This window comes from Bos taurus, chromosome 12 (assembly GCF_002263795.3).
Source record: "Bos taurus isolate L1 Dominette 01449 registration number 42190680 breed Hereford chromosome 12, ARS-UCD2.0, whole genome shotgun sequence".
Lineage (NCBI taxonomy): Eukaryota > Metazoa > Chordata > Mammalia > Artiodactyla > Bovidae > Bos > Bos taurus.
Genome location: NC_037339.1, coordinates 71342098 through 71364294, shown reverse-complemented (window position 1 = coordinate 71364294; position 22197 = coordinate 71342098). Strand labels below are relative to the sequence as shown.

At 42.3% G+C, this 22197-nt stretch overlaps 2 protein-coding genes across 2 annotated transcripts in view; one reads left to right on the top strand and one right to left on the bottom strand.

Annotated features, from left to right (window-relative positions):
* Positions 1 to 22197, bottom strand: part of LOC100337053 (ATP-binding cassette sub-family C member 4) — a 1051816-nt gene that overhangs the window by 479404 nt on the left and 550215 nt on the right. The window lies entirely within an intron of this gene.
* The window catches only part of LOC107131273 (ATP-binding cassette sub-family C member 4), a 123552-nt gene that overhangs the window by 24863 nt on the left and 76492 nt on the right, over positions 1 to 22197 (top strand). Inside the window, 6 exon segments of the mRNA XM_059892296.1 lie at positions 8477 to 8573; positions 12412 to 12609; positions 13937 to 14158; positions 14829 to 14866; positions 15560 to 15654; positions 19343 to 19489. Coding sequence (XP_059748279.1) covers positions 8477 to 8573; positions 12412 to 12609; positions 13937 to 14158; positions 14829 to 14866; positions 15560 to 15654; positions 19343 to 19489 — 797 coding nt within the window.

Here is a 22197-nt window from a genome sequence, read left to right as displayed (position 1 = left end):
TACTTAATAAAGACTAGAATTTGCAAATGATTTATTTCACATCTGAATATGACTCAATTATTTAACATTGCTTAATGGATTCTTCAGAGAAGGCAATGGCACCCCACTCCAGTACTTTTGCCTAGAAAATCCCATGGACGGAGGAGCCTGGTGTGCTGCAGTCCATGGGTTCGCTAGAGTTGGACACGACTGAGCGACTTCACTTTCACTTTTCACTTTCATGCATTGGAGAAGGAAATGGGAACCTACTCCAGTGTTCTTGCCTGGAGAATCCCAGGGACGGGGGAGCCTGGTGGGCTGCCATCTATGGGTCGCAGAGTCGGACACGACTGAAGCGACTTAGCAGCAGCAATGGATTCTTATTAGAATTAATACTTAGACCCTCATGTAGGGTAACCTTGAATTTGAAACTCGATATCTTGGTTAAAGTCCTAACTCTCACTTTGTTCTGGAATTTGTTGTCAGTGGCTCTTTCTTGGCCACAGAACTCCTGAAGGAGAAGAGCTCTGATGCTTTTCTGTCCTAACACATGCTGACTGAGGCCTCTGGTGGAGTCTAGACTGGCCTGTTTGAAAGCCTCATGAATTTTCTTTTTCTGAAACAGCCTCTACATCTACCCCACAGTTAGTTCCCTTGCTGTCATTCACCTTGTAAAGCCAACGAGCCTTCCAGCTGCACTTATTAATGTCCTGCTGTATACACTGAGATCGATGCCCTTACAGATGTTCCTATACAAAACCTCTCAGTTTACAAGGAGGATGGTGAGCCAGGAGAGGGTAAGGACCACACTGGACCGAATAAGGGAGACTAGGACACCCAGCTCTCATTCCTGCCTCTGAGGAACCTGTCTCTATGTGGAGCTTGTTAACACAGATGCCTGGGAAAGCTCAGCAGAATCACGGTTTAGAAAGTTTCCATACCGGGTAGGAAGTACTAAGTGGAAATGGAAGTGGCAGCTTGAGACTTTCACTGAAGTTGGAAAGCTCCCTGTGCCCGGAGCTGGGCGGGCAGTGCCCTGGGGGCCTTCAGGCTGGGTGGGTGTGTGTGGAGGCTGAGAAGAGGACCCAGTCCTTTGCTGAAGGAAGAGGAGAAGTTCAGGTATGGTGGGAGGAGGAAGCAGGGCTGTGAGGAGGACAGCAGGCATGTCCTCACCTGGAGGAGGCGGGGTGTTCAGCAGAGAGAAGCTGTTTGGGAATTCTCGTTGTCAGGTCCTATGTTAGTTTCTAGGATTGTGTCCATGCAGGCTGCTCTCACAGGAACCAGAGCTGGGTGGCTTAGAAATAATGGAAGTTTATCTCTCTCGGTTCTGGAGGCTGAAAAAGTCCAAGTCAGGGTGCTGGCAGATTCAGCGTCTGGTGAGGGTCTGATTCTGGTGTCCTCTCATGCTGGAAGGGTGAGGGAGCCCTGTGGTTCCTTTTATCAGGACACTAATCCCTTTCATGGAGGCTCCACCCTCATGACCTGATCACCTCCTGATGGCCCCACCTCCTAATACCAAAAAAGTGAAGATTAGGTTTTAATGCATGCATTTTGAGGACAAAAACATTCACTCTACCAAGCTGTCACAGATGGAGGTGCTTAGAGAACAGAAATTGATTCTCTCAGTGTTCTTGAGGCTGGGAGTTCAGCACATGGGCAGCTTTGGTCTCTGCGGCGGCCACCGCACGGTGTCCTCACATGGTCTCCTCTCTGTCCTTGAGCACCCCTGTGTCTCTGTCCTTTTTTTAAAAAAATTTTTTATTGAAATATGGTTAATTTACAATATTGTGTTACTTTCTTTGTACAGCAAAATGGCTCAGTTATACACAGCTATACATTCTTTTTTAATACTCTTTTCCATTATGGTTTATCTCAGGATATTGAATATCCTGAATATAGTTCTCTGCACTGTACCATAGAACCATGTTGTCTGTCCATTATGGGGTCACACAGAGTCGGGCATGACTGAAGCGACTTAGCAGCAGCAGCAGCAGTTTGCATCTGCTAACCCCAAATTCCCAGTCCATCCCTCCCCCACACCCCCTCCACCCATGCAACCCCACGTCTGTTCACTGTCTGTGAGTCTGTTTCTGTTTTATAGATAGGTTCATTTTTGCCTTATTTTAGATTCCACATATAAGTGATACATGATATCTTTCTCTTTCTGACTTACTTCACTTAGTATGATAAAGTCTAGGTCCATCCACACTTCTGCAAATGATATTCTTTCTTTCTTTTTGTTTTATGGCTGAGTAGTATTGCATCGTCTATATGTATCACATCTTCTTTACCCATTCATTTGTCTATGGACATTTAGGTTATTTCCATGTTTTGGCTATTGTGAATAGTTTTGCTATGAATATAGGGTTGCATGTGTCTTTTTGATATATAGTTTTCCCCAGATATATGCCCAGAAATGGGATTACTGGATTATAAGATAATTCTGTTTTTAGTTTTCTGAGGAATCTCCATAATGTTTTCCATAATGCCTGCAACAACTAATAATCCCACCAGCAGTGTAAGAGGGTTCTCTTTACTCCATTCCCCCTCAGCCACTGTTATTTTAATGCTGGCCATTCTCACTGGTGTGAGGTGATACCAGATTGTAGTTTTGATTTGCATTTCTCCAATAATTCACAATGGTGAGCTTCTTTTGGCCATCTGTGTCTGTCCTTTGGAGAAATGTCTATTTAGTTTTTCTGCCTAAAAAAAAGGCAGTTTAGTTTTTGATTGGATTTTTTGTTGTTGTTGGGTTGTATGAGCTGTTTGTATATTTTGGAAATTAAGCCCTTGTTGGTCACATTATTTGTAGTATTTTTTCCCATTCTATAGGTTGTCTCTTTATTGTATTTATGGTTTCCTTTACTGTGCAAAAGCTTGTAAATTTGATTAGGTCCTGTTTGCTTACTTTTTTTTTTATTTAAAAATAATTATCTGTTTATGGCTGTGCTGGCTTTTGTTGGTGGAGGTTTCCCTCTAGTTGTGATGAGCAGGGGCTTCTCTTTAGTTGCAGTGTGTGGGCTTCTCATTTCAGTGGCTCCTCTTGAGCAGTGCACTGGCTCTAGGGTGTGTGGGCTCAGTAGTTGAGGCTTCTGGGCCCCAGAGCACAGGCTCAGTAGTTGTGGTGCATGGACTTAGTTGCACCATGGCATGTGGGACCCTCCTGGACCAGGGATCGAAACCATGTCTCCTGCATTGGCACACGGGTTCTTTATCAGTGAGCCACCAGGAAAGCCCTTTTTTTATATTTTTGCTTATATTTCTATTGCCTTAGGAGAAAATGTTGGTATAATTTATGTCAGAGAATGTTTGCCTCTAATATCTTCTAAAGTTTTGTGGTATCACATCTTATGATTAAGTCATTAAGCCATTTTGAGTTTATTTTTGTGCATGGAGGGAGGGTGTGTTCCAACTTCATTGATTTGCAGTCCTGTGTCTCTGTCCTTGTGTCTTAGTCTCCACTTCATCTAAGCACACCAGTCAGATTAGATTAGGTCCAGTATAATTGAGGGTAATGATTAACTCTTTAAAGTCCCTGTCACCAAATTCTAAGAAACTGATGGTTAAAGTGTCAAGTGAATCTCAGAGATAGCCAAGTGAAGAGACTTCAGAGCCCTGGATATGAGGAGCTGGGATTCCATGTCCTCTAAGCAGGGGTCGTTAGTCTTTGGTGGAACCTGCCCAGGTGTAAAACGTGCTCAGTGTTGGGGTGATGAGAGAGTTGTGGAGATGGATGGTGGTGATGCCTGCACAACTATGTGAATGTACTTAGTGCCACTGGGTTGTATGCTTAAAATTGTTAAAATGGTAAATTTCATGTTATATACATTGTAACACTTGTACAAACATGCATAGTAGCACTGAATCTTTGAGAACATGAGAGAACAGGGCAGATGACACATGGCGTGGCCTCCAGTTCTCTGATCTGACCTCCCACCTTCTCCTGTTCATGACTTGATGAATTTTTCATTAGAGAAGTGCCTGTGTCTTGTCATGAGTTCAGTGACAGGAGCTAGTGCTATGACAGTGATTCCCTACCCCCACCCTCCTGGCATTGTGAGTATCTCAGCCTCTTTATTCCTAGGACCCGACCTTGAACTCACAAATGTGTGTCACCCCATCTTGTGAACACCTGCACAATTTCCCCATCAAGGCGGGAACAGATGCTACTGGCTGTTGCATCCATGTCACAGGGGAAGGCAATTAGTGTGAAGTACAGTGTGCTGATCACAGAAGTTCTCTTGAGTTCTTTTTTGAACACAGGAGATATTTATAAAATCCTCTCAAATATTTTGGGTGTACCACTTTGGATATATTCTTGAGAGAAGCAGGCTTAAGACAGTTGCGTTAATCAGAACCACATTCTCTATGGTGATTTAAAGCAAAAGCAGAGAATATAAAAGCAATTTAGGAAATCACCCAGCAGCAGTTGGAGAGTGTTCTCAAGCTAGGGAACTGGACGAACAATATGCTGTGAGAGATGGTGGTCATGTGGAAGCTTAGTCATGTGAAGGATTTTGTATTAAAAGTGAATGAATCACACTTCTACTTACGATGAACAGATTCCTTCAGTTATGAAGGAAGGTCATTAAGGTTCGTGAGTTTTACATTATGCTGTGAACACTAAATGGATTCTGTCACCCACAGAAGATGAGTGGCTTTGGGTGAACTGATACTCTCTCACCTGTGTCCAGCTGTGGATCCTGTTCTGGTTCAGCCCCACATTCCAGACCCCCACCTCCTGCATTATCAAGTCTTCAGTTCTGTCCTGATCAGACTCACATGCTGCTGTCTACACAGCTCACCCTCCTGCTCCAGCCCTTCTCAGACCCCTCTTCACATTCGGGAAGCAGCTCCAGGTCCTCAGAAGAGAACAGGCTTCCTTGCCGTCTGCCCCCGCAGCCTTTCCAGCTCTACCCCCACTCGGTGTGTGGCTGTGCGGGCTCTGTGGGGTCCTTTCTCACCCCCTCTGTCTGTGCACATTGGTCCCTCTGTCCCAGAGCCAGGGAGCAGTGCACAGGACACAGAAGGAAGGCGGCCCTGCCATTCCCTTCCACTCCTCCAGGGGGCGCCCCTGCCCTCTGTCTTCCCACAGCCCTCAGTGGATGCCCTTGACCATTTATGAGTGCCCTCACCTGCCCCCAAGCTATGAATGCAGGAAGGCGCCTCAGCCCAGCGTGTTCTGTCCCATGACCCCTGCACTTGCTGTGTCTTTTTCCAGGATGTTCTCCCAGAGAGTCTCAGGGCTCCCGTGTCTCCCCAGAAAAGTGAAAGTCACTCAGTCATGTCGGACTCTTTGTATAGTCCGACTTCACGGACTATACAGTCAATGGAATTCTCCAGGCCAGAATACTAAAGTGGCTGGCCTTTCCCTTCTCCAGGGGATCTTCCCAACCCAGGGATCAAATCCAGGTTAGCAGCTGAGCCACAGGGGAATCCAGCAATACTGGAGTGGGTAGTCTATCCCTTATCCAGCATATCTTCCCAGGAAATGAACTAGGGTCTCCTGCATTGCAGGCAGATTCTTTACCAGCTGAGCTGTCAGGGACCAGCCCTTATATAGGATTATATGTGGGATTATAGGATTAACACAGCCTTTATATAGGAATAGCAGTTAAACAACTGGTTGCTGCTCAGTAATTTCTATGGCATGACTTGGAAATCTTTACTCTAAAAACTCGGATTCATTTTGATGTTTGGCAAAACTAATACAATATTGTAAAGTTTAAAAATAAAATAAAATTAAAAAAAGAAAAAAAAAACTTGGAAAATAGTGTATTTTCCTAATGATTTGGATAAAAGCATCATCTAGGAAAAATTCAAAGCCATCAACTGATCACTTTGTTATAATTATTTATGTTACCTCATCTGTGATGGAATGTTAAGAAGAAAACAATTTAAAACTTTTGTGTTGGTCTATTTTGGACTTTACAGCCCATTAGATTTAATTAACATATGCCTTCCTAGACTACTGGCAGGTAATTATGAATTAAGGAGAAAAAAATTCTATTTAAAAGCTTTAGTATTAAATCTGAAAAAAGTGTTAGTCAAGAAACTTAGTATGAACACTGAACTAACACATGTTAAAGGGTAAACATGAATCCTTTTGGACTTAATGAAGCGATGGTTTGTGTGTTGAGTCCTGGGGTCCTGATTCTGATCACAGACCCAGTGTCCAGAGTGTCCCCTTAGGACTCTGTCCTGATTCCAAAGCACAGGGCCACTTGTGGTTAGGGAGGAGCGGAGAAGGGGGCTGACGTTTACTGAACGTGTTGGTGGTTTGACTTCTCAGAACATGTGAATGAAGTTGTCACTGACATTCTGAGATGAAGAAAATGAAGTTTAGTTGCTTGTCTGACATCGTCAGACTCCTGAGAGGGACTGAGCTGCAGCCTGCTGCCTCCAGATTCTCCATCTGACTAGTTCACAGGCTGAGGTGTGGCCCATGCTCCTGAGATTTGCTCTGCAAGGGGCTTAGGTTCCCAGAGTACCTGCCTGGAGCCCTGCCCACGGTCAGCGGGGTGCCAGACCTGGACGCTCGCTTCCCTAGAGGGGTTGTGGACCCTGTGGGATGAGACTGGGGCTGAGTTCCTAGGGGTCTGCTTTTAAAAGGTAGGAGCAGTTGTAATTTTTTTTTCTGTGAAAAAATTTAAGGTTGAATAGTGAGGGGGGTTTTGACTATAGAGAACTGGTGGGTGCTCTGAGCTGTTGGATGATTTCCATTTTGATTGGGGCCATTTGGGTTCTGTTCTTTTATTTTCATGTTTGGAAGGTGTTCAGTCCTAATGAAAGAAGTCTTGCTTCCTGATTGGGACTGGGAATTTTGCAGAGACTGATGGAGGCCACACTAGGATTTAGTTTCTGTCTAACGTTCTTTGGGAGCAAGTGTTTAGCAAATGCACTGTGGCAAAGATTACAGAGAATCTATTAGTTTTTTCATTGCTAATATTTACATAATTGATTATAATCATGTAGAAAGTTGCCCTAGAATGTACACATTTTTATATGACATAGATCCCTCTTCTCTCATTCCCACATAGCGATGAAATAGTATTTTAGTTCAGTCAAATTTAGGAATCTCAGTATTAGTTGCTTTTCTTTATGAAACATGTAAATAATTGTTAAGCTGAGTTTTAGGGGAAAAAAAAAAAAACTTAGCTATTGGTGCCCCTCCTTCATTGGATTACTTTTTAGAAGTTTTTCAGTTCAGTCGCACGGTCATGTCCGACCCTTTTCAACCCCATGAACTGCAGCATGCCAGGCCTCCCTGTCTATCACCACCTCCCAGAGTTCACTGAAACTCATGTCCATCGAGTTGGTGATGCCATCCAACCATCTCATCCTCTGTAGTTCCCTTCTCCTCCTGCCCTCAATCTTTCCTAGTATCAGGGTCTTTTCAAATGAGTCAGCTCTTCTCATCAGGTGGCCAAAGTATTGGAGTTTCAGCTTCAACATCAGTGCTTCCAATGAAAACACAGGACTGATCTCCTTTGGGATGGACTGGTTGGATCTCCTTGCAGTCCAAGGGACTCTCAAGAGTCTTCTCCAACACCACAGTTCAATAGCCATCAATTCTTTGGCTCTCAACTTTCTTTATAGTCCAACTCTCACATCCATACATGACCACTGGAAAAACCATAGCCTTGACTAGATGGACCTTTGTTGACCAAGTTATATCTCTGCTTTTTAATATGCTGTCTAGGTTGGTCATAACTTTTCTTCCAAGGAGTAAGCATCTTTTAATTTCATGGCTGCAATCACCATCTGCAGTGATTTTGGAGCCCCCCAAAATAGCCACTGTTTCCCCATCTATTTGCCATGAAGTAATGGTACTGGATGCCATGATCTTAGTTTTCTGAATGTTGAGCTTTAAGCCAACTTTTTCACTCTCCTCTTTCACTTTCATCAAGAGGCTCTTTAGTTATTCTTCATTTTCTGCCATAAGGGTGGTGTTATCTGCATATCTGAGGTTATTGATATTTCTCTCCTAGCAATCTTGAGTGCAGCTTGTCCGTCATCCAACCTGGCATTTCTCATGATGTACTCTGCATATAAGTTAAACAAGCAGGGTGACAATATACAGCCTTGACATACTCCTTTTCCTATTTGGAACCAGTCTGTTGTTCCATGTCCAGTTCTAACTGTTGCTTACTGACCTGCATACAGTTTTCTCAAGAGGGAGGTCAGGTGGCCTGATATTCCCATCGCTTAAAGAATTTTCCACAGTTTATTGTGATCCACACAGTCAAAGGCTTTGGCATAGTCAGAGTTAGGTTCAAATTTACTGGGGATGAGTTAGGTTCAAATTTACTGGGGATAAATGTAAGAACCTAGTAAGATTAATTGATTTATGTTTAATTTTTATTATTGATTTGGTTTTAAACTACAGATTTTTGACTACTGTGTAGTCTTTGTCTTATTTTTTTCAAAATATAAGTTTCCGGTTTGAAGCACCCCATTAATGTGCATTTGCATACTGTGCCTTTTGCATTTGTAGGTGTATTCGTCAGGCCTTGAAGGAGAAAATCACAATCTTAGTAACTCATCAGTTGCAGTACCTAGAAGATGCAAGTCAGATTCTGATACTGAAAGATGTAAGTGGTTTCTAGAAGTCTGGGGAATTGCTTTTCTCTCAGGTGTGTTGAAGAACAGACCTCCCCACAGGTCATTCTCCTTGGATTCATGGTAATCACCCCCTTCTCAGAGTAGGTGGTGTTCATGCCTTGGAGGATGAACCCAAAGACCTGTAACCCCCAAGGCTCCTGTCCATGGGAATCTCCAGGCAACATTACTGGAGGGGGTGGCCATGGCCTCCTCCAGGGAATCTTCCTGACTCAGGGATCAAACCCGAGTCTCTTGCTATTGAATCCTGTCTCATTGGCAGTCGGGTTCTTTACCACTGGCACCACCTGGTAAGTCCAGAAATGTCACTGCTGCTGCTGCTGCCAAGTCGCTTCAGTCATGTTTGACTGTGCGACCCCATAGATGTCAGCCCACCAGGCTCCCCAATCCCTGGGATACTCCAGGCAAGAACAGTGGAGTGGATTGCCATTTCCTTCCCCAATGCAGGAAATGTCACTACTATACTCTAAGTCACATAAACCCTAAAGTATATAAAAGTGCAACAGTATTACTAAATCGTCACTGTTCTGATGAAATCTGTTAAGGATAATGATTCAATTTTGTTTAGAAGTTTTCATTTTCCTTTCACAACTTAAGTCAAAATGTATCACTTAGAAATTAGAGATACTAACATCTGATTGTATCTAAGTGATTGTTATACATAGTTTGCCTAAAGAGCATCTTCCATTAACACCAGAAGCCAGGTTGGGTATCCAAGCACTCAGGTCAGAGATGCCCACTCTGCTGGTGTCACCAGTTGCTGGTCCCCCTGCCCAGGTCTCTATGTGCCCAATACGTGTGGGAGCCTATGCAACAGGAGGACAAGGCCCTGCTTTCACTGGGCTCCTGTTCTTATGGGGAGGATGTGACAGAGAGAGAGGTGGGCTAACATCCTGGCTGCCTCCCTGAAGAGATGGTGCCTTACGGGGTCTGAGTGACATGAAGGTGGGGGCCACATTGTCACCTGGGGGAGGGGGGTCTGAGGCAGGGGGTCCTAAGGAAGGCAGACTCCCTAAGGAAGGAGCTGACTGGGCAGGTTGGAGGAATGGCAGGAAGACCAGAGTGTCTGAGGAGAGTGAGCAGGGGACAGAAGGGAGCTGGTCTCTGAGCAGTGGACAATGGGCGGTTGTGGGATGGAAGCCATCGGATGGTCCAGAACAGAGGAGGGATGTGATCTGATGTGGATTTGAAAGATTCCTCTGATGGTCACTGGAGGGGTGACAGAAGAAGTAATTAGGAATCTTAGTAAAGCTGAGGAGACAGAAGTGTGGGCTCAGGCTAGAGTATCAGTTTCTAGAGCTGCTGTAACCAAGCACCGCAAACTGGGTGACTTAAAACAACAGAAGTTTATTGTCTCCTTGTTCTGGAGGCTACAAGTCCCAAATCTAGGTGCTGGCATGGCTATGCTCTCCTGAAGGCTGCAGGGGAGATTCCTTCCCTCCAGCCTCTGGTGTTCACTGGCCTTCCTTGGTGTTCCTTGGCTTCCAGCTACAGCACTGTGGTCTCTGCCTCTGATGTCACATGGTCATTGTCCCCATGTTTGTCTGAGTCTCATAAGAACATCAGTCATATTGGACATAGGGTCACCCTACTCCAGGGTGACCTTATCTTAACTTGATTATATCTGCAAAGACCCTGCTTCCAAATAAGGTCATGTTCACAGGTGTCATGTGTGAACTTATCTTTTTGAGGAGGGGGCACCATCCAACCCACAACTCCTAGCATGGTTGGGGGTGGGGTGGAGAGTAGTGAGAAGTATTCAGACTTAGAGGTCGTTTGATGCTTCACTCCTTGGCTTGTTTGCCTCTGTGTCTTAGCACCTTTGTCATTAATCCCTGACTGTTCCACAGGCTCTTGGTCAAATTCTCGACTTAAGAAATGAATCTCTGCTCTAAGAAAGATTATTAGAATGCAGAACTCTGTCTCTCTGGAAGCAGTTCCATGTGTTGACTCCTACCTGCTCCTCTAGGAATGGGAAGGGGGTGGTGGTTAAGGTTTTCTGAGCTTGAGAGCAGTTGATTTCATGTGCAGAGAGTGCAATTCTAGTGTGCAGATCCCAGTGTTGACAGTGTTATGAGCACAGGATCAGTGGGCAAGAGAATAACCTATTTATTCCATCCCTAGATGTTTTAGGGTCCCCTTATTACTTCCTTTGAGGACACTACCCCCAATTTTACTACTAACAAAACAACTATTTGTCCACTGGTGAATACTCCTGCATGAGTGGGGTCCATCCTTAGTGTTTGTTTGGTCCGTCTCTCACAGCAGAGTGGGGGATGGCTGCTCCCTTGTCCCCTTGGAATTGTCAGTGCTTGGCTGCTGAGTGAAATTGCTGTCTTTGTACTACCAGTCATTTCATTGTGTATATTACAGATATCAAGTGGTGAGCACTAATTTCCTTGAAGAGGTGTATGAATTTTGCCTCCCAAGTGGAACAAGACACACCATATCCTACATACGTTTCTAGTTCTGAAGTATCAGATGGTACCCAGATGCTTTACTGGGTTTCTCCCATTGGCTCACCTCAGGGGAAAGGGTGAGAGGGGTCCCAACCAGGGTCCAGAGTCGTCTTCCATCTGACCACTGTTGACCAGAGCTGCTTGCATTTGATGAGTTTTGCATCCTGGGATTTTTCTCCTATATGTTTTGTTTGCCACTGAGTGATTCAGGTGTGTCTTGCTTAGGGGTCAGAAAATAGTGAAACATATTTTTTATATGACTTTCTAAGGGAGGGAAACTGTGCAAGGATCTGTCACTCATGTTCGAAGAACATGATGAGATTGGCTATAGCTTAAGCAGTTGCCTGTTTTGGGGAAGGCTGGTTGGCTGCTTGTGGTTGGTTGGTCTTAAGTTTTTCTGTCAGATCTGAGTGCACTGATTCTGGCTTAGGTTTTGGTTTGTGGACACAGACTGCCAAGGCTTTAGAGCCACCCCAGCCCCGTGGCCTCCTTGTTTAATTACTTTAAGAGGTGGAATATTGAATTTTAAGTTGGAAACTTGCTGAGTGTCTGGGGACAGTTGTAGACCAAGGAGAGGCCTCTCTTGGATTTTCTGTCCGGGACTGGTTCCTGTTATCCCAGCCGGGCACATGACAGTGTGACAGTGACAGTGGTCAGGGAAGATTTAATGAGAGACTCTTACCCATATGCAGATGTGCTGGTCCCCACCTCTGGGTTAAGTTTAAATTTCTTTCCTGGAATATCCTCCCCAGTTGACTGTTTTTAAAAATTCTGCTTCTCACATAATGTGCTGTATGTGCTTAGTCATTTAAGTCATGTCAGACTCTTTGTGACCCCATGGACCCCCTGTCCATGGGATTTCCCAGGCAAGAACACTGGAGTGGATTGCCATGCCCTCTTCTAGGGGATATTCCCAACCCAGGGGTCGAACCCAGGTCTCCCACATTGCAGGCATATTCTCTACTCTCTGAGCCACCAGGGAGGCTTCTCTCAATTCCCATGTTGTCTGTAGAGACTGTGCTGATCCTTACACCAAACTCTGTGCTTTTTGCTTCCCCAAGTGCCCAGGGTACTTATGTCAATGACCTGCATTTTAAACAAACAAGCACATGTTTCTTTCATATCCCCTAGCACCTAACACAGGGTTTGGCAGAGAACACAATGCTCAGTTCTATACTGAGTTGACTGAACTAGATTTTTCAACAAGACTTCTAGACTCAGGGATCTTTTTTTTTTTTTTTTTTTTTACAAAAACCACAATTTAAGGCCACATAACTTTTCTTGACTAGTATTTAGCTTGTTTTAATATTATCAAATGTAAATTAATTCCTCTCAATTTTTTTTATTTTAGGGCAAAACAGTGAAAAGGGGGACTTACTCTGAGTTCCTGAAATCTAGGGTAGATATTCTTTCCCTTTTTGACAACGGGAATAAGCAATCTGAACCATCTCCAGTTCCAGGAACTCCCACTCTGATTTCCAAGTCTTTGAGTTGGTCTCTACAGTCTCCTAGACCCTCATGGAAGGATGTAGCTCCAGAAGACCAAGATGTGAGTTTCTATCCATCAGTGTGCCCTGGTCTTTCTGCTCTTGGTGGCTTCATGGACCTTCAGTCTGCTTCTCTAATGATATCTTCATTTTTCCCAAAGTAGACCCTTAAGTTCCCAAAGTCTTATTCCATGGAATTCATGGGAAAGCATGAAGGGAGCAAGCCTGTTTGTGGTTCTCCTTTGGGTGTAGTTGGAAAATCTTATGGAGGTCAGTAGTGGGTGCACTGCTGTGCATTTCTGGGTACATGTGGCTCACACTGATTGAGAACTCTTCAGTTTACCATGGTTGTGTCCTACTTGCTCTCGTGGCTCCCAACTTCCCTTATGCATCCAGAAGCTTAATATGAAGACTACCTTAGACTGAGTCCTTCTGTTGCCATAGTAAATCATCTATTTTTCCTGTATGTTGGAATGTTCTAGCACTGCATATGACTAATGGTAGTATTTTGCCTTGGTGTCAGATGGTTTGTGATAGGTCAGAGGTAACGTGCAAAGGACCTGACACATGATAGACACTTCGGTGTTAGTTCCCGTACTCCTTTCTTCCCCTTGAAGACCGACAACCACATCTTATCAACCTTGGATCCAGTGGCCAGGGTAGAGTAGAACATTTTAGGCTCCCGTGACTCTATAATGCATTCTAAGTGCTCCAAACAGAAATGCAGAAATATACTAGAGCTCCCTTAAAATACACAGATATTCTTTGATATCCAAACCCAGGAGCCTGGCTGATTCTGATAATTACTGGGATTAGCTGTTCACTTTCTAAACTCAAGAATCACTCTGAAATTTCAGAATCAAATAGATTCAGATCATACGTTTGCAATGTGCTATCCAAACTGATTATTCCAGCCCTCTCTGTGATCTCAGTTTACTGTATTTGGCTAGTATTTTGAGCCTGTGTTTTCTGTTTCTATCATTGAGCGACACAAGTCATCTAGAGGGATATATTAGCTCCATATCATTTTGTGTGTTATTTTAGAGCAAACTTCTGCATTTATACATTAATTGATTTTGTTGTGTGTGTGCTGAAAGTCATGATCTATTTTAAGCAAAGCTACCCAACAGTGAATAACCTTGTGAGGATATTCTTTTATTTCCAATAGATTCCTAGAAGTAGGATGGCTGTGTCCAGGGGTAAATGCATATGTGATTTGGCTAGATATTCCCACACCCTTCTCCAGGAGATGGACCATCCTGCACTCCTGCCACTGTATGCGATGTGTCTGTTTCCCCACAGTTTTGCAGTGGAGGGCAGTGTTGAACTCTTGAAATTTGGGGTTCATTATATAAAATTTCATCTCTCACTGCCATGTTTCCCTTCTAGACTGAGAACATACAGGTTACACTACCTTTAGAAGACCAGTTGGAAAGAAAAGTGGATTTTAAGACCTATGCAAGTTACTTCACAGCTGGTGCTCACTGGTCTGTCATCATCTTCCTTATTCTAGTAAACATCGCAGCTCAGGCACGTAAGGGCGTTTATTTTGATTTGTGTACCCAGGTTGATATTTACATACTATTTATACTGCATTTTATGATTATTTTTGTGTATTAAGAGATTTGTCTCAAATAATTGGCTCATGAGGTTGTGGGATCTAGCTGGGTGAATGTGAAATCAGAAAGGCAGGCCTGTAGGCTGGAACCTCAGGCAGGAGCTGACCCTGATGTCTTGAGGCAGAATTTCTTCCTCCTCCAGGAAGCCTCAGGTTTTGCTCTAAGGGCCTTTGACTGACTGGATGAGGCAACCACAGTGTTGAGGGTGATCTCCTCTACTTAACTTCTGATGAAGGATGTGAACTACATCCACAAACTACCTTCACGGCAACATCTAGACCAGTGTTTGGTTGAATCACTGGAGACTGGCCCAGCCAAGCTGACACTGGAACTGACCATCACTGTACCTGTCAAGCTTTTTGCTTTGAAAAATCCTAACATTTGTACTGTTATTACTGCCTTTCACAGTCTACTTGGATTTGCATTGAAATACATTATATTTGGGGAGCAAAGTCTTCTAGGGAAAAGGGGGTTTCTTTTAAACATGTTAAACTGTAACATGCTCTCCCCTGACCTGTGGTCATCTGGGCATGGGGCTTGGTGCAGACCTGAGCTGGAAGGACCATCTCCATGTTCTGGAGCCTTTCCGTCCCCCTTCCTAGTGAGCGGGGTGTGAGGCTCAGTGATGTCAGTGTGTGAATGACTGCTGTTTCCTGCTCCAGGTTGCCTACGTCCTGCAGGATTGGTGGCTTTTAAACTGGTGAGTGATTCCTGGTTTGACTGAAAGTGCTGAAAGTCTATACAAAGCCTCACTTTCCCACAAAGTCAGGGGGACTGACCCTCACGTAGTTTCCCTAAAGAAAAATGAAAGTTCCTGTGGGTGGTGTGTGATCCCCCTGTGATCTCTCCCATGTCCCTCCCTCTAGCAGCTTCTTCACAGAAAGTTTTTTTTTTACTTTTTTTGAACTTTTAATATTGTATTGGAGTATAGCCGATCAACAATGTTGTGATAGTTGGTGAACTATCAGGTGAACTCTCAGGTGAACTATCAGGTGAACTTCTAAGGGACTCAGTCATACATATGCATGTATCCATCCTCCCCCAAACCCTGCTCGCATCCAGGCTGCCTCATAACACTGGGCAGAGTTCCATGTGCTGTACAATAAATCCTTGTTGGTTACCTCTGTTAAATATAGCAATGTGTGCATGACCATCCAAACTCTCTAATTATCCTTCCCCTCAGCAACTATAAGTTCCTTTTCTAAGTCTGTCTTCACAGACAGTTTTGAAAACTGATTCAGATTTTTAAAGGGGAGATACACACAGGGTCTTATGAGCTGGGAAACACTTTACAGCATAAAATACATTTCTTGAATTGAGGTAAAATTTTTGATATTTGTGTAAATTCTATATATAATCTATAGTGTAATATTTCTTCTTCCCTGTTTCATAGGGCGAATGTACAAAGTGGCCTGTATTTTGGGACATATGTAGAAGAAGCCACAGATGTAATGTTTGTTCTGAACTGGTTCTTAGGAGTTTATTCAGGTAAAGTTGCGTCATCTGCTCCATTATAGCAGAGTCTAAAGTGTTTATGGAGAAGGCAGTGGCACCCCACTCCAGTACTCTTGCCTGGAAAATCCCATGGATGGAGGAGCCTGGAAGGCTGCAGTCCATGGGGTCACTGAGGGTTGGACATGACTGAGAGACTTCACTTTCACTTTTCACTTTCATGCATTGGAGAAGGAAATGGCAACCCACTCCAGTGTTCTTGCCTGGAGAATCCCAGGGATGGGGCATCCTGGTGGGCTGCCGTCTATGGGGTTGCACAGAGTCGGACACAACTGAAGTGACTCAGCAGCAGCAGCAAGGTGTTTATAAAGAGTCTGTGTGATAAACTAGGGCTTCTAGAGTAATTCAGTAATGTATTAACTGATTGTCTTAGTCTCATTTACTCTGTGAATTAATTAGAATAATTATTTTAAAGATCTACTAGAAGAAAAGAGGTTGAATGAAGACTCTTAATTTGCTCTGTACTGGATTTTGGTAGTTAAACCAGTATTGCACATTCAGAAAATCAGCCCCTGGAAAATACATGGCTATTGTCTATTAAATAGATTGCTTTAGCTAAATCTTTTATCCACTATATGGATGGGCAAGGGGATTAGAAATGAATCCCCACCCTGTGGTTCAGGATGTTCCAATTCAGTCTAAATAACCCCTGGCTTTTATTGATCTTGGGTGAAATCCTCTGGCAGCATGGGTCCCAGTTAAAAGCACTATTCCCTACCAGGTATGCAAAGCTCCCCTTTACCACACTGGTCATCTCTTGGGCTTCACTAATTACTAGAGAAGCTAAACAGGGGAAATCTAGGGCCTGGGATCAGATTCCTTCTCTTTCTTATCTTGAGATCACAGTGTTATCTCCTCCCCAACTGTGTGATTAATTTAACATTTGGTGTGCCAGACTAATATTAGCAGGACCGTCTCTATTCACAAGAATGTTTAGACTATATATCGCATTATGTACTACTTAAAGGGTATCTTCATCTAAAATGTCCATTTGTTGATGGACATTTAGGTTGCTTCCATGCTGTGGGTTTTGTAAATATTGCTGCTATGAATATTGGGGTACATGTGTCTTTTTGAATTATGGTTTTCTCAGGGTATAGGCCCAGTTGTGACATTGCTGGGTCATATAGTAGTTGTATTTCTAGTTTTCTAAGGTACCTCCATACTGCTCCCCATAGTGGCTGTATCAATTTACATTCCTACCAACAGTGCAAGGGGGTTGTTTTTTCTCCACACTCTCTAGCATTTATTGTTTGTGTATTTTTTGATCATGGCCATTCTGACTGGTGTGAGGTAATATCTTATTGTAGTTTTGATCAACATCTCTCTAATAGTGATGCTGACCATCTTTTCACGTGCCTCTTGGGCATCTGTATGTCTTCTTTGAAGAAAGGTCTATTTAGGTCTTCTGCCCATTTTTAATTTTTTTCCCCTGATATTGAGCTGCATGAGCTGCTTGTATATTGTGGGGACTAATCCCTGTCAGTTGCTTAGTCTGCAGTTATTTTCTCCCATTCTCAGGACTGTCTTTCATTTCATTTATGGTACATATATACACTGGAATATTACTCATCCATAGAAAGTAAGGAAATTGGATCATTTGTAGAGATGTGGATGGACCTAGAGTCTATCATGCAGAGTAAAGTAAGTCAAAAGAGAAAAACAAACAAAATGCTTATATTAATGCATATATATGGAATCTAGAAAAACAGTACATATAAAACTACAGGGCAGGAACAGAGTCATAGATGTAGAGAACAGATGTGTGGACACAGTGAGGGGTAGGGAGGTGGGGAAGATGAACTGGGAGATTAGGATTGGCATACATACACTACCATGTGTAAAACAGATAGCTAGTCGGAAGCTGCTGTGTAGCACAGGGAGCTCAGCTCAGTGCTCTGTGGTGACCTAGACGGGAGGGATGGGGGCAAGGGAGGTCTAAGAGGGAGGGGATATATGTATACATACAGCTGGTTAACTTCATTGTACAGCAGAAACTAACACAACAGTGTAAAGCAACTATACCCTAATAAAATTAAAACAAAAACTAAATAAAAATTTAAATATCCTCACAGAAAATGCTTTTCAAAGTTTGCTTGTACAAATGCTTGTACAAAGATTAACAAAGAGTGTGTTATGTAAAAATCCACTCACTGAAATTTGGCATTTATTTTGTTGATTGCTTGTCAAGAAACTTGAATCCACCAGCAGTTTACCTTCTGAATTGGTGGACAATGAGAGCTTAGAGAAGAAGGGAGGTATTCTGTTACACATCCATATCGGATGGTGGGCTTAAGGCAAATGGCTGTTAATGGAATTCAGGAATTTGAGCAGCTTTCAGAATTTAAATAATACTGGTCAGCTGAATGGAAAAAAGTGTTTGATGGAATATTTATTACAGAAGCTACTCCAACTCTATTTAGCATTGTGGGTTGAAGAGATGTTTAGAGGGTTCTTTTAATTTTTATATGCATCAGTTCAGTTCAGTTCAGTCGCTCAGCCATGTCTGACTCTTTGCCACCCCATGGACTGTAGCCCGCCAGGCTCCTCCGTCCATGGGATTCTCCAGGCAAGAATACTGGAGTGGGTTGCCATTTCCTTCTCCAGGGGATCTTCCCAACCCAGGGATTGAACCCAGGTCTCCCACACTGCAGGCAGACGCTTTAACCTCTGAACTATCAGGGAAGCCCTTTATATGCATAGTAGAGTTCATTTATGTTATTGATAAAACATAAATTTGCATGATTATATTTGTTTACAAATGCTTTGGGGTTCTATCAAACACTTAGTGAGAGATGAATTGCTTGTTTAGATTAATTATCTCATGCCAGAATATAATTTGTAGTTTCTTACAATTCAGTTATTTAAGAGATTGTCCACTTGCAACTTAACATGGTCTTTTTATACTCTTTAAAGTTACTTGGGCCTAGAGTAGCTACTTTATTTTTAATATTTTAAATTTTTATTAATTTTTATTTCAGTATACTCACTCTCCAATGTTGTGTTAGTTTCTGTGGTACAGAAAAGTGAACCAATGATACAATATCCTCTCTTTGGATTTCCTTCCCATTTAGGTCACCACAGAGCACTGAATAGAGTTACCTGTGCTATACAGTAGGTTCTTAAGAAGCTACTTTACATGGAAGTAAATTTCCTTGTAAATTACAGGGAAATGGTAAATCATTTCTCCTATTTCCTGTTAATTCACATGCTGGTACCAAAGCATACCTCACTTTTAGATTGTGGGACATGTTTGTAAATAGTGAAATTTGAAATGTGGAGAGAAGATCAACTACTTTTTTGCAATTATCAATCTTGTGAGTTTTTATTAGAACTTGTAATTGAATTAGGAAAGCCTAGAATGAAACTGTAGGTAACAGATATTTTTACCCCTGTGTTGTTTCTATTTAGTGAGAGGAAAACATTGATTTTTATATTCTTCTTTATAAATGTATTTTTGTGAAAGCATTAAACTCTTACAGAATTTACTATATATATATATATTTACATATAAAATTTTATTTATTCTATGTGTATGTAAATTTTTGTGTAAATTTTACCTATAGAATTAAATGCATTGTATCTTTATAAACTGCCTACCATGCTTCAGCATCATTGAGGATTAGACAGAGATCTTGTGCTGATTGATGTTTCTTTATTTCAGGGTTAATTGTATCTACCTTCCTTTTTGGCATCACAAGGTCTCTGCTGTTATTCTATGTCCTTGCTAATTCTTCACAAACTTTGCACAACAAAATGTTGGAGAGCATTTTGAGAGCTCCGGTATTGTTTTTCAACAGAAATCCAATAGGTAAGTCAGACATGAAACTTCTCAATGAATATGTCTTATTAACACATTTAGTGCCTGATTACATTTTCATATTTGAAAATGGAAGATATGCTTGGAAGAAAATCACTGTCCGTGGTTTTTCATTTTGTACAAAAAGCTTCATTAATAATTTTTCTTGGTAGGAAAAAAATCTGAATATAGGAGCATATAAGCTTTTATTCCAATTTATGCATGTCTGTAAAAAAAATAACATTTACTTTGCAGGATGATTTAGAAATTCATTTGTTATATATACCCAATATACAATGCAAATGTGTTGAAATGTCTTCGACTAGTTGTTGGAACATTGGGCGTGTTACATGGTGTTAAGCTAACTAGGAATGACCTTCTTCCAGAAACATCTCTACAGGAGACAGGCTGTGTGTTTCTTTCTTTCATTGTCCATCCATTTCTGGGACCACAGAGCTCTGGCATGTGCTCATATTTTGAGGTTTATCTGAATTGCAATGGAAAATTAATTTAAATGCAAGATCAGTGAAAGGTATACCTCCTCTTCAGTAAAATCAACCCTCTAGTTTTACAATGGAATTCTGGTTACATTTAAGAGGTCTTGTGGTACATAGCAGGTGGATTTTCATTACTAAGTAAGGGTGTCCCTGAAGGTTTCCCAGTGGTTGTTTCCTCCATTCTGAGGCCTTTGACCTGTCTTGCTTTGCAAGGTAGTCTCCTGACGTGAGTTTCTACAAACAGGTAGTTCATCAGCATATATGCCCACTCTGTTCAGTTGGTTAGACTTGTGTTGAGGCCCAGGGCAGGTTTGTTCTTGCAGGTCATGATTGACAGGACCTGTTAAGGCAGGGATGTGACTGGAGAGAGGACAGGAGTTGCCTGGTCATCAACTAGCTGTGTGATCAAGGTCAAAGTAGGTAGATACTACTGGGCAGGCAAATCTCCAGGCAGGATATTGTCATGGTTATAAGTATGGACTCTGGAGCCAACTTCCTGGGTTCAGTCCTAGTGCTAGTTACTAGTAGTAATAGCCAGTTATATTTATGTTAATACTTACGTGCAAATTATTTAATTTCTCTGTGCCTCGATTTTCTTACCTATAAAATGAGGATATTATTCACACACTTACCAATATCTTGATTTTGTGGGCATTAAACAGGTTAATATATTCATAGCATTTAACACACTGGCAGTAGCTAATGAACCTTAGTAAGGATAATGACATAGTTTCTGGGAACTTCCTCTCCTGTGAAATGGGAATAACAGTTGCCCTTCCTGTTTGACAAGGCTGTTGTGAGGATTAAATAAGACTGTTTAGGGCAGCATCTTGTGCATATTTATTCAACACATGTCATTTAGTCCAGGCACTGTGTGGAGCACAGGATGGTAAGGTGCAGAGGCTCACATAGATCTCATCATATTATGAAGTCATAGAGAGGAAGTGATTGGAGGAGTCCATGCTATTTTGGCTGTGAAGCTGCTCTACTTTACTTTGCCTGTTAATGTGAAATCTATGGTTATAAATTTGGGAGCATCAAGTGGGACTGAATTTCTGTTATCACAGCCTCTGAGTGCTCCTGACCACAGCTGAACAGGCTGATGATGACCTGTAGGCTTCTCCAGATGCTGATGTATTTATTATTCAAGGATTTGGAACCAAGTTTAAATCTTCAAGCTCACTAATCCTAGAGCAGCAGGCACACTAGTATATATATTGTTTCTTCATCCTGTGTCTATTATCAGAACTTCATTCCTTCAAGAAATAGAAGCCTAATTAAATGCTGCAAAGATACACCCAAAGGTTTCAGAGTATCACTTATTTACTCTTTTGTAGGTACACTAAGTTGAACTTTTCCCTGTGTTTATTTTCAAAACTAGAATTTGTAATAGACTGTTTATGGTGTCTTTGTTTCTGGTGTGTGATGGCATGAAGAGAGAACCACATGGAGTGGGGTTACTTGTTACCAAGTTCAAGCTCACTCTGCTAGCCTCACAATGCCAGTAAGTCTTACAGCTGATGTGTTAAAGCAAGAAATAGCAACTTTATTTGGAAGCCTGGCAGACTAATGTCTCAAAATAACCATCTTATTGGGGTCTGGATGCCAGGTTCTTTTATAGAATACAGAGGAGAGGAGGTGAGGAAGTAAAGCCATTTGCCTTGCAAAATTGGAGGGGATTCGTTAATTTTTTCTTTTCTACAGCCATTCATAGGTGGTGAGGGTCAGATTGTCCCCCTGTGAGCTGAAAAAAGCCACTTTAGTTTAACTTTGAGGCAGAGGGTCAGGGTTCCCTAACAAAAGCAGTGAACAGCAATGGTCAAAGAAACAGATCCAGCTTGGAGTCAGTATTGGCTCCTCCTTGTTGCAGTTCCTTTGATGTGCACCTCTCCTGTCTGGGGCCAGTACCCTCTGCTTTCTCATCCTGCATCTCCTCAGGGTGCACCACCCTTGTAGGGTGGCTGCAGAGTCCTCATGGTTGCAGAATCCTTTGTTTGATGTGGCAAGTGGCGTTTTAAGTTTGCACTAGATATTTAATAGAAACTAGTTCTCATATTCTAATCCTGCAGCCTTTATATATATCATTGTGGATATACTATTGTTGTGGATTCTGAAAGGGAAATAAAATCAATGATAAGTGATCCTTAGTGATTTAGTAATATATTTGTTTTCCTGCCTACATCCCTGTGATCTTCTTAGATGCTTATTCATAAGTCTGTGCTT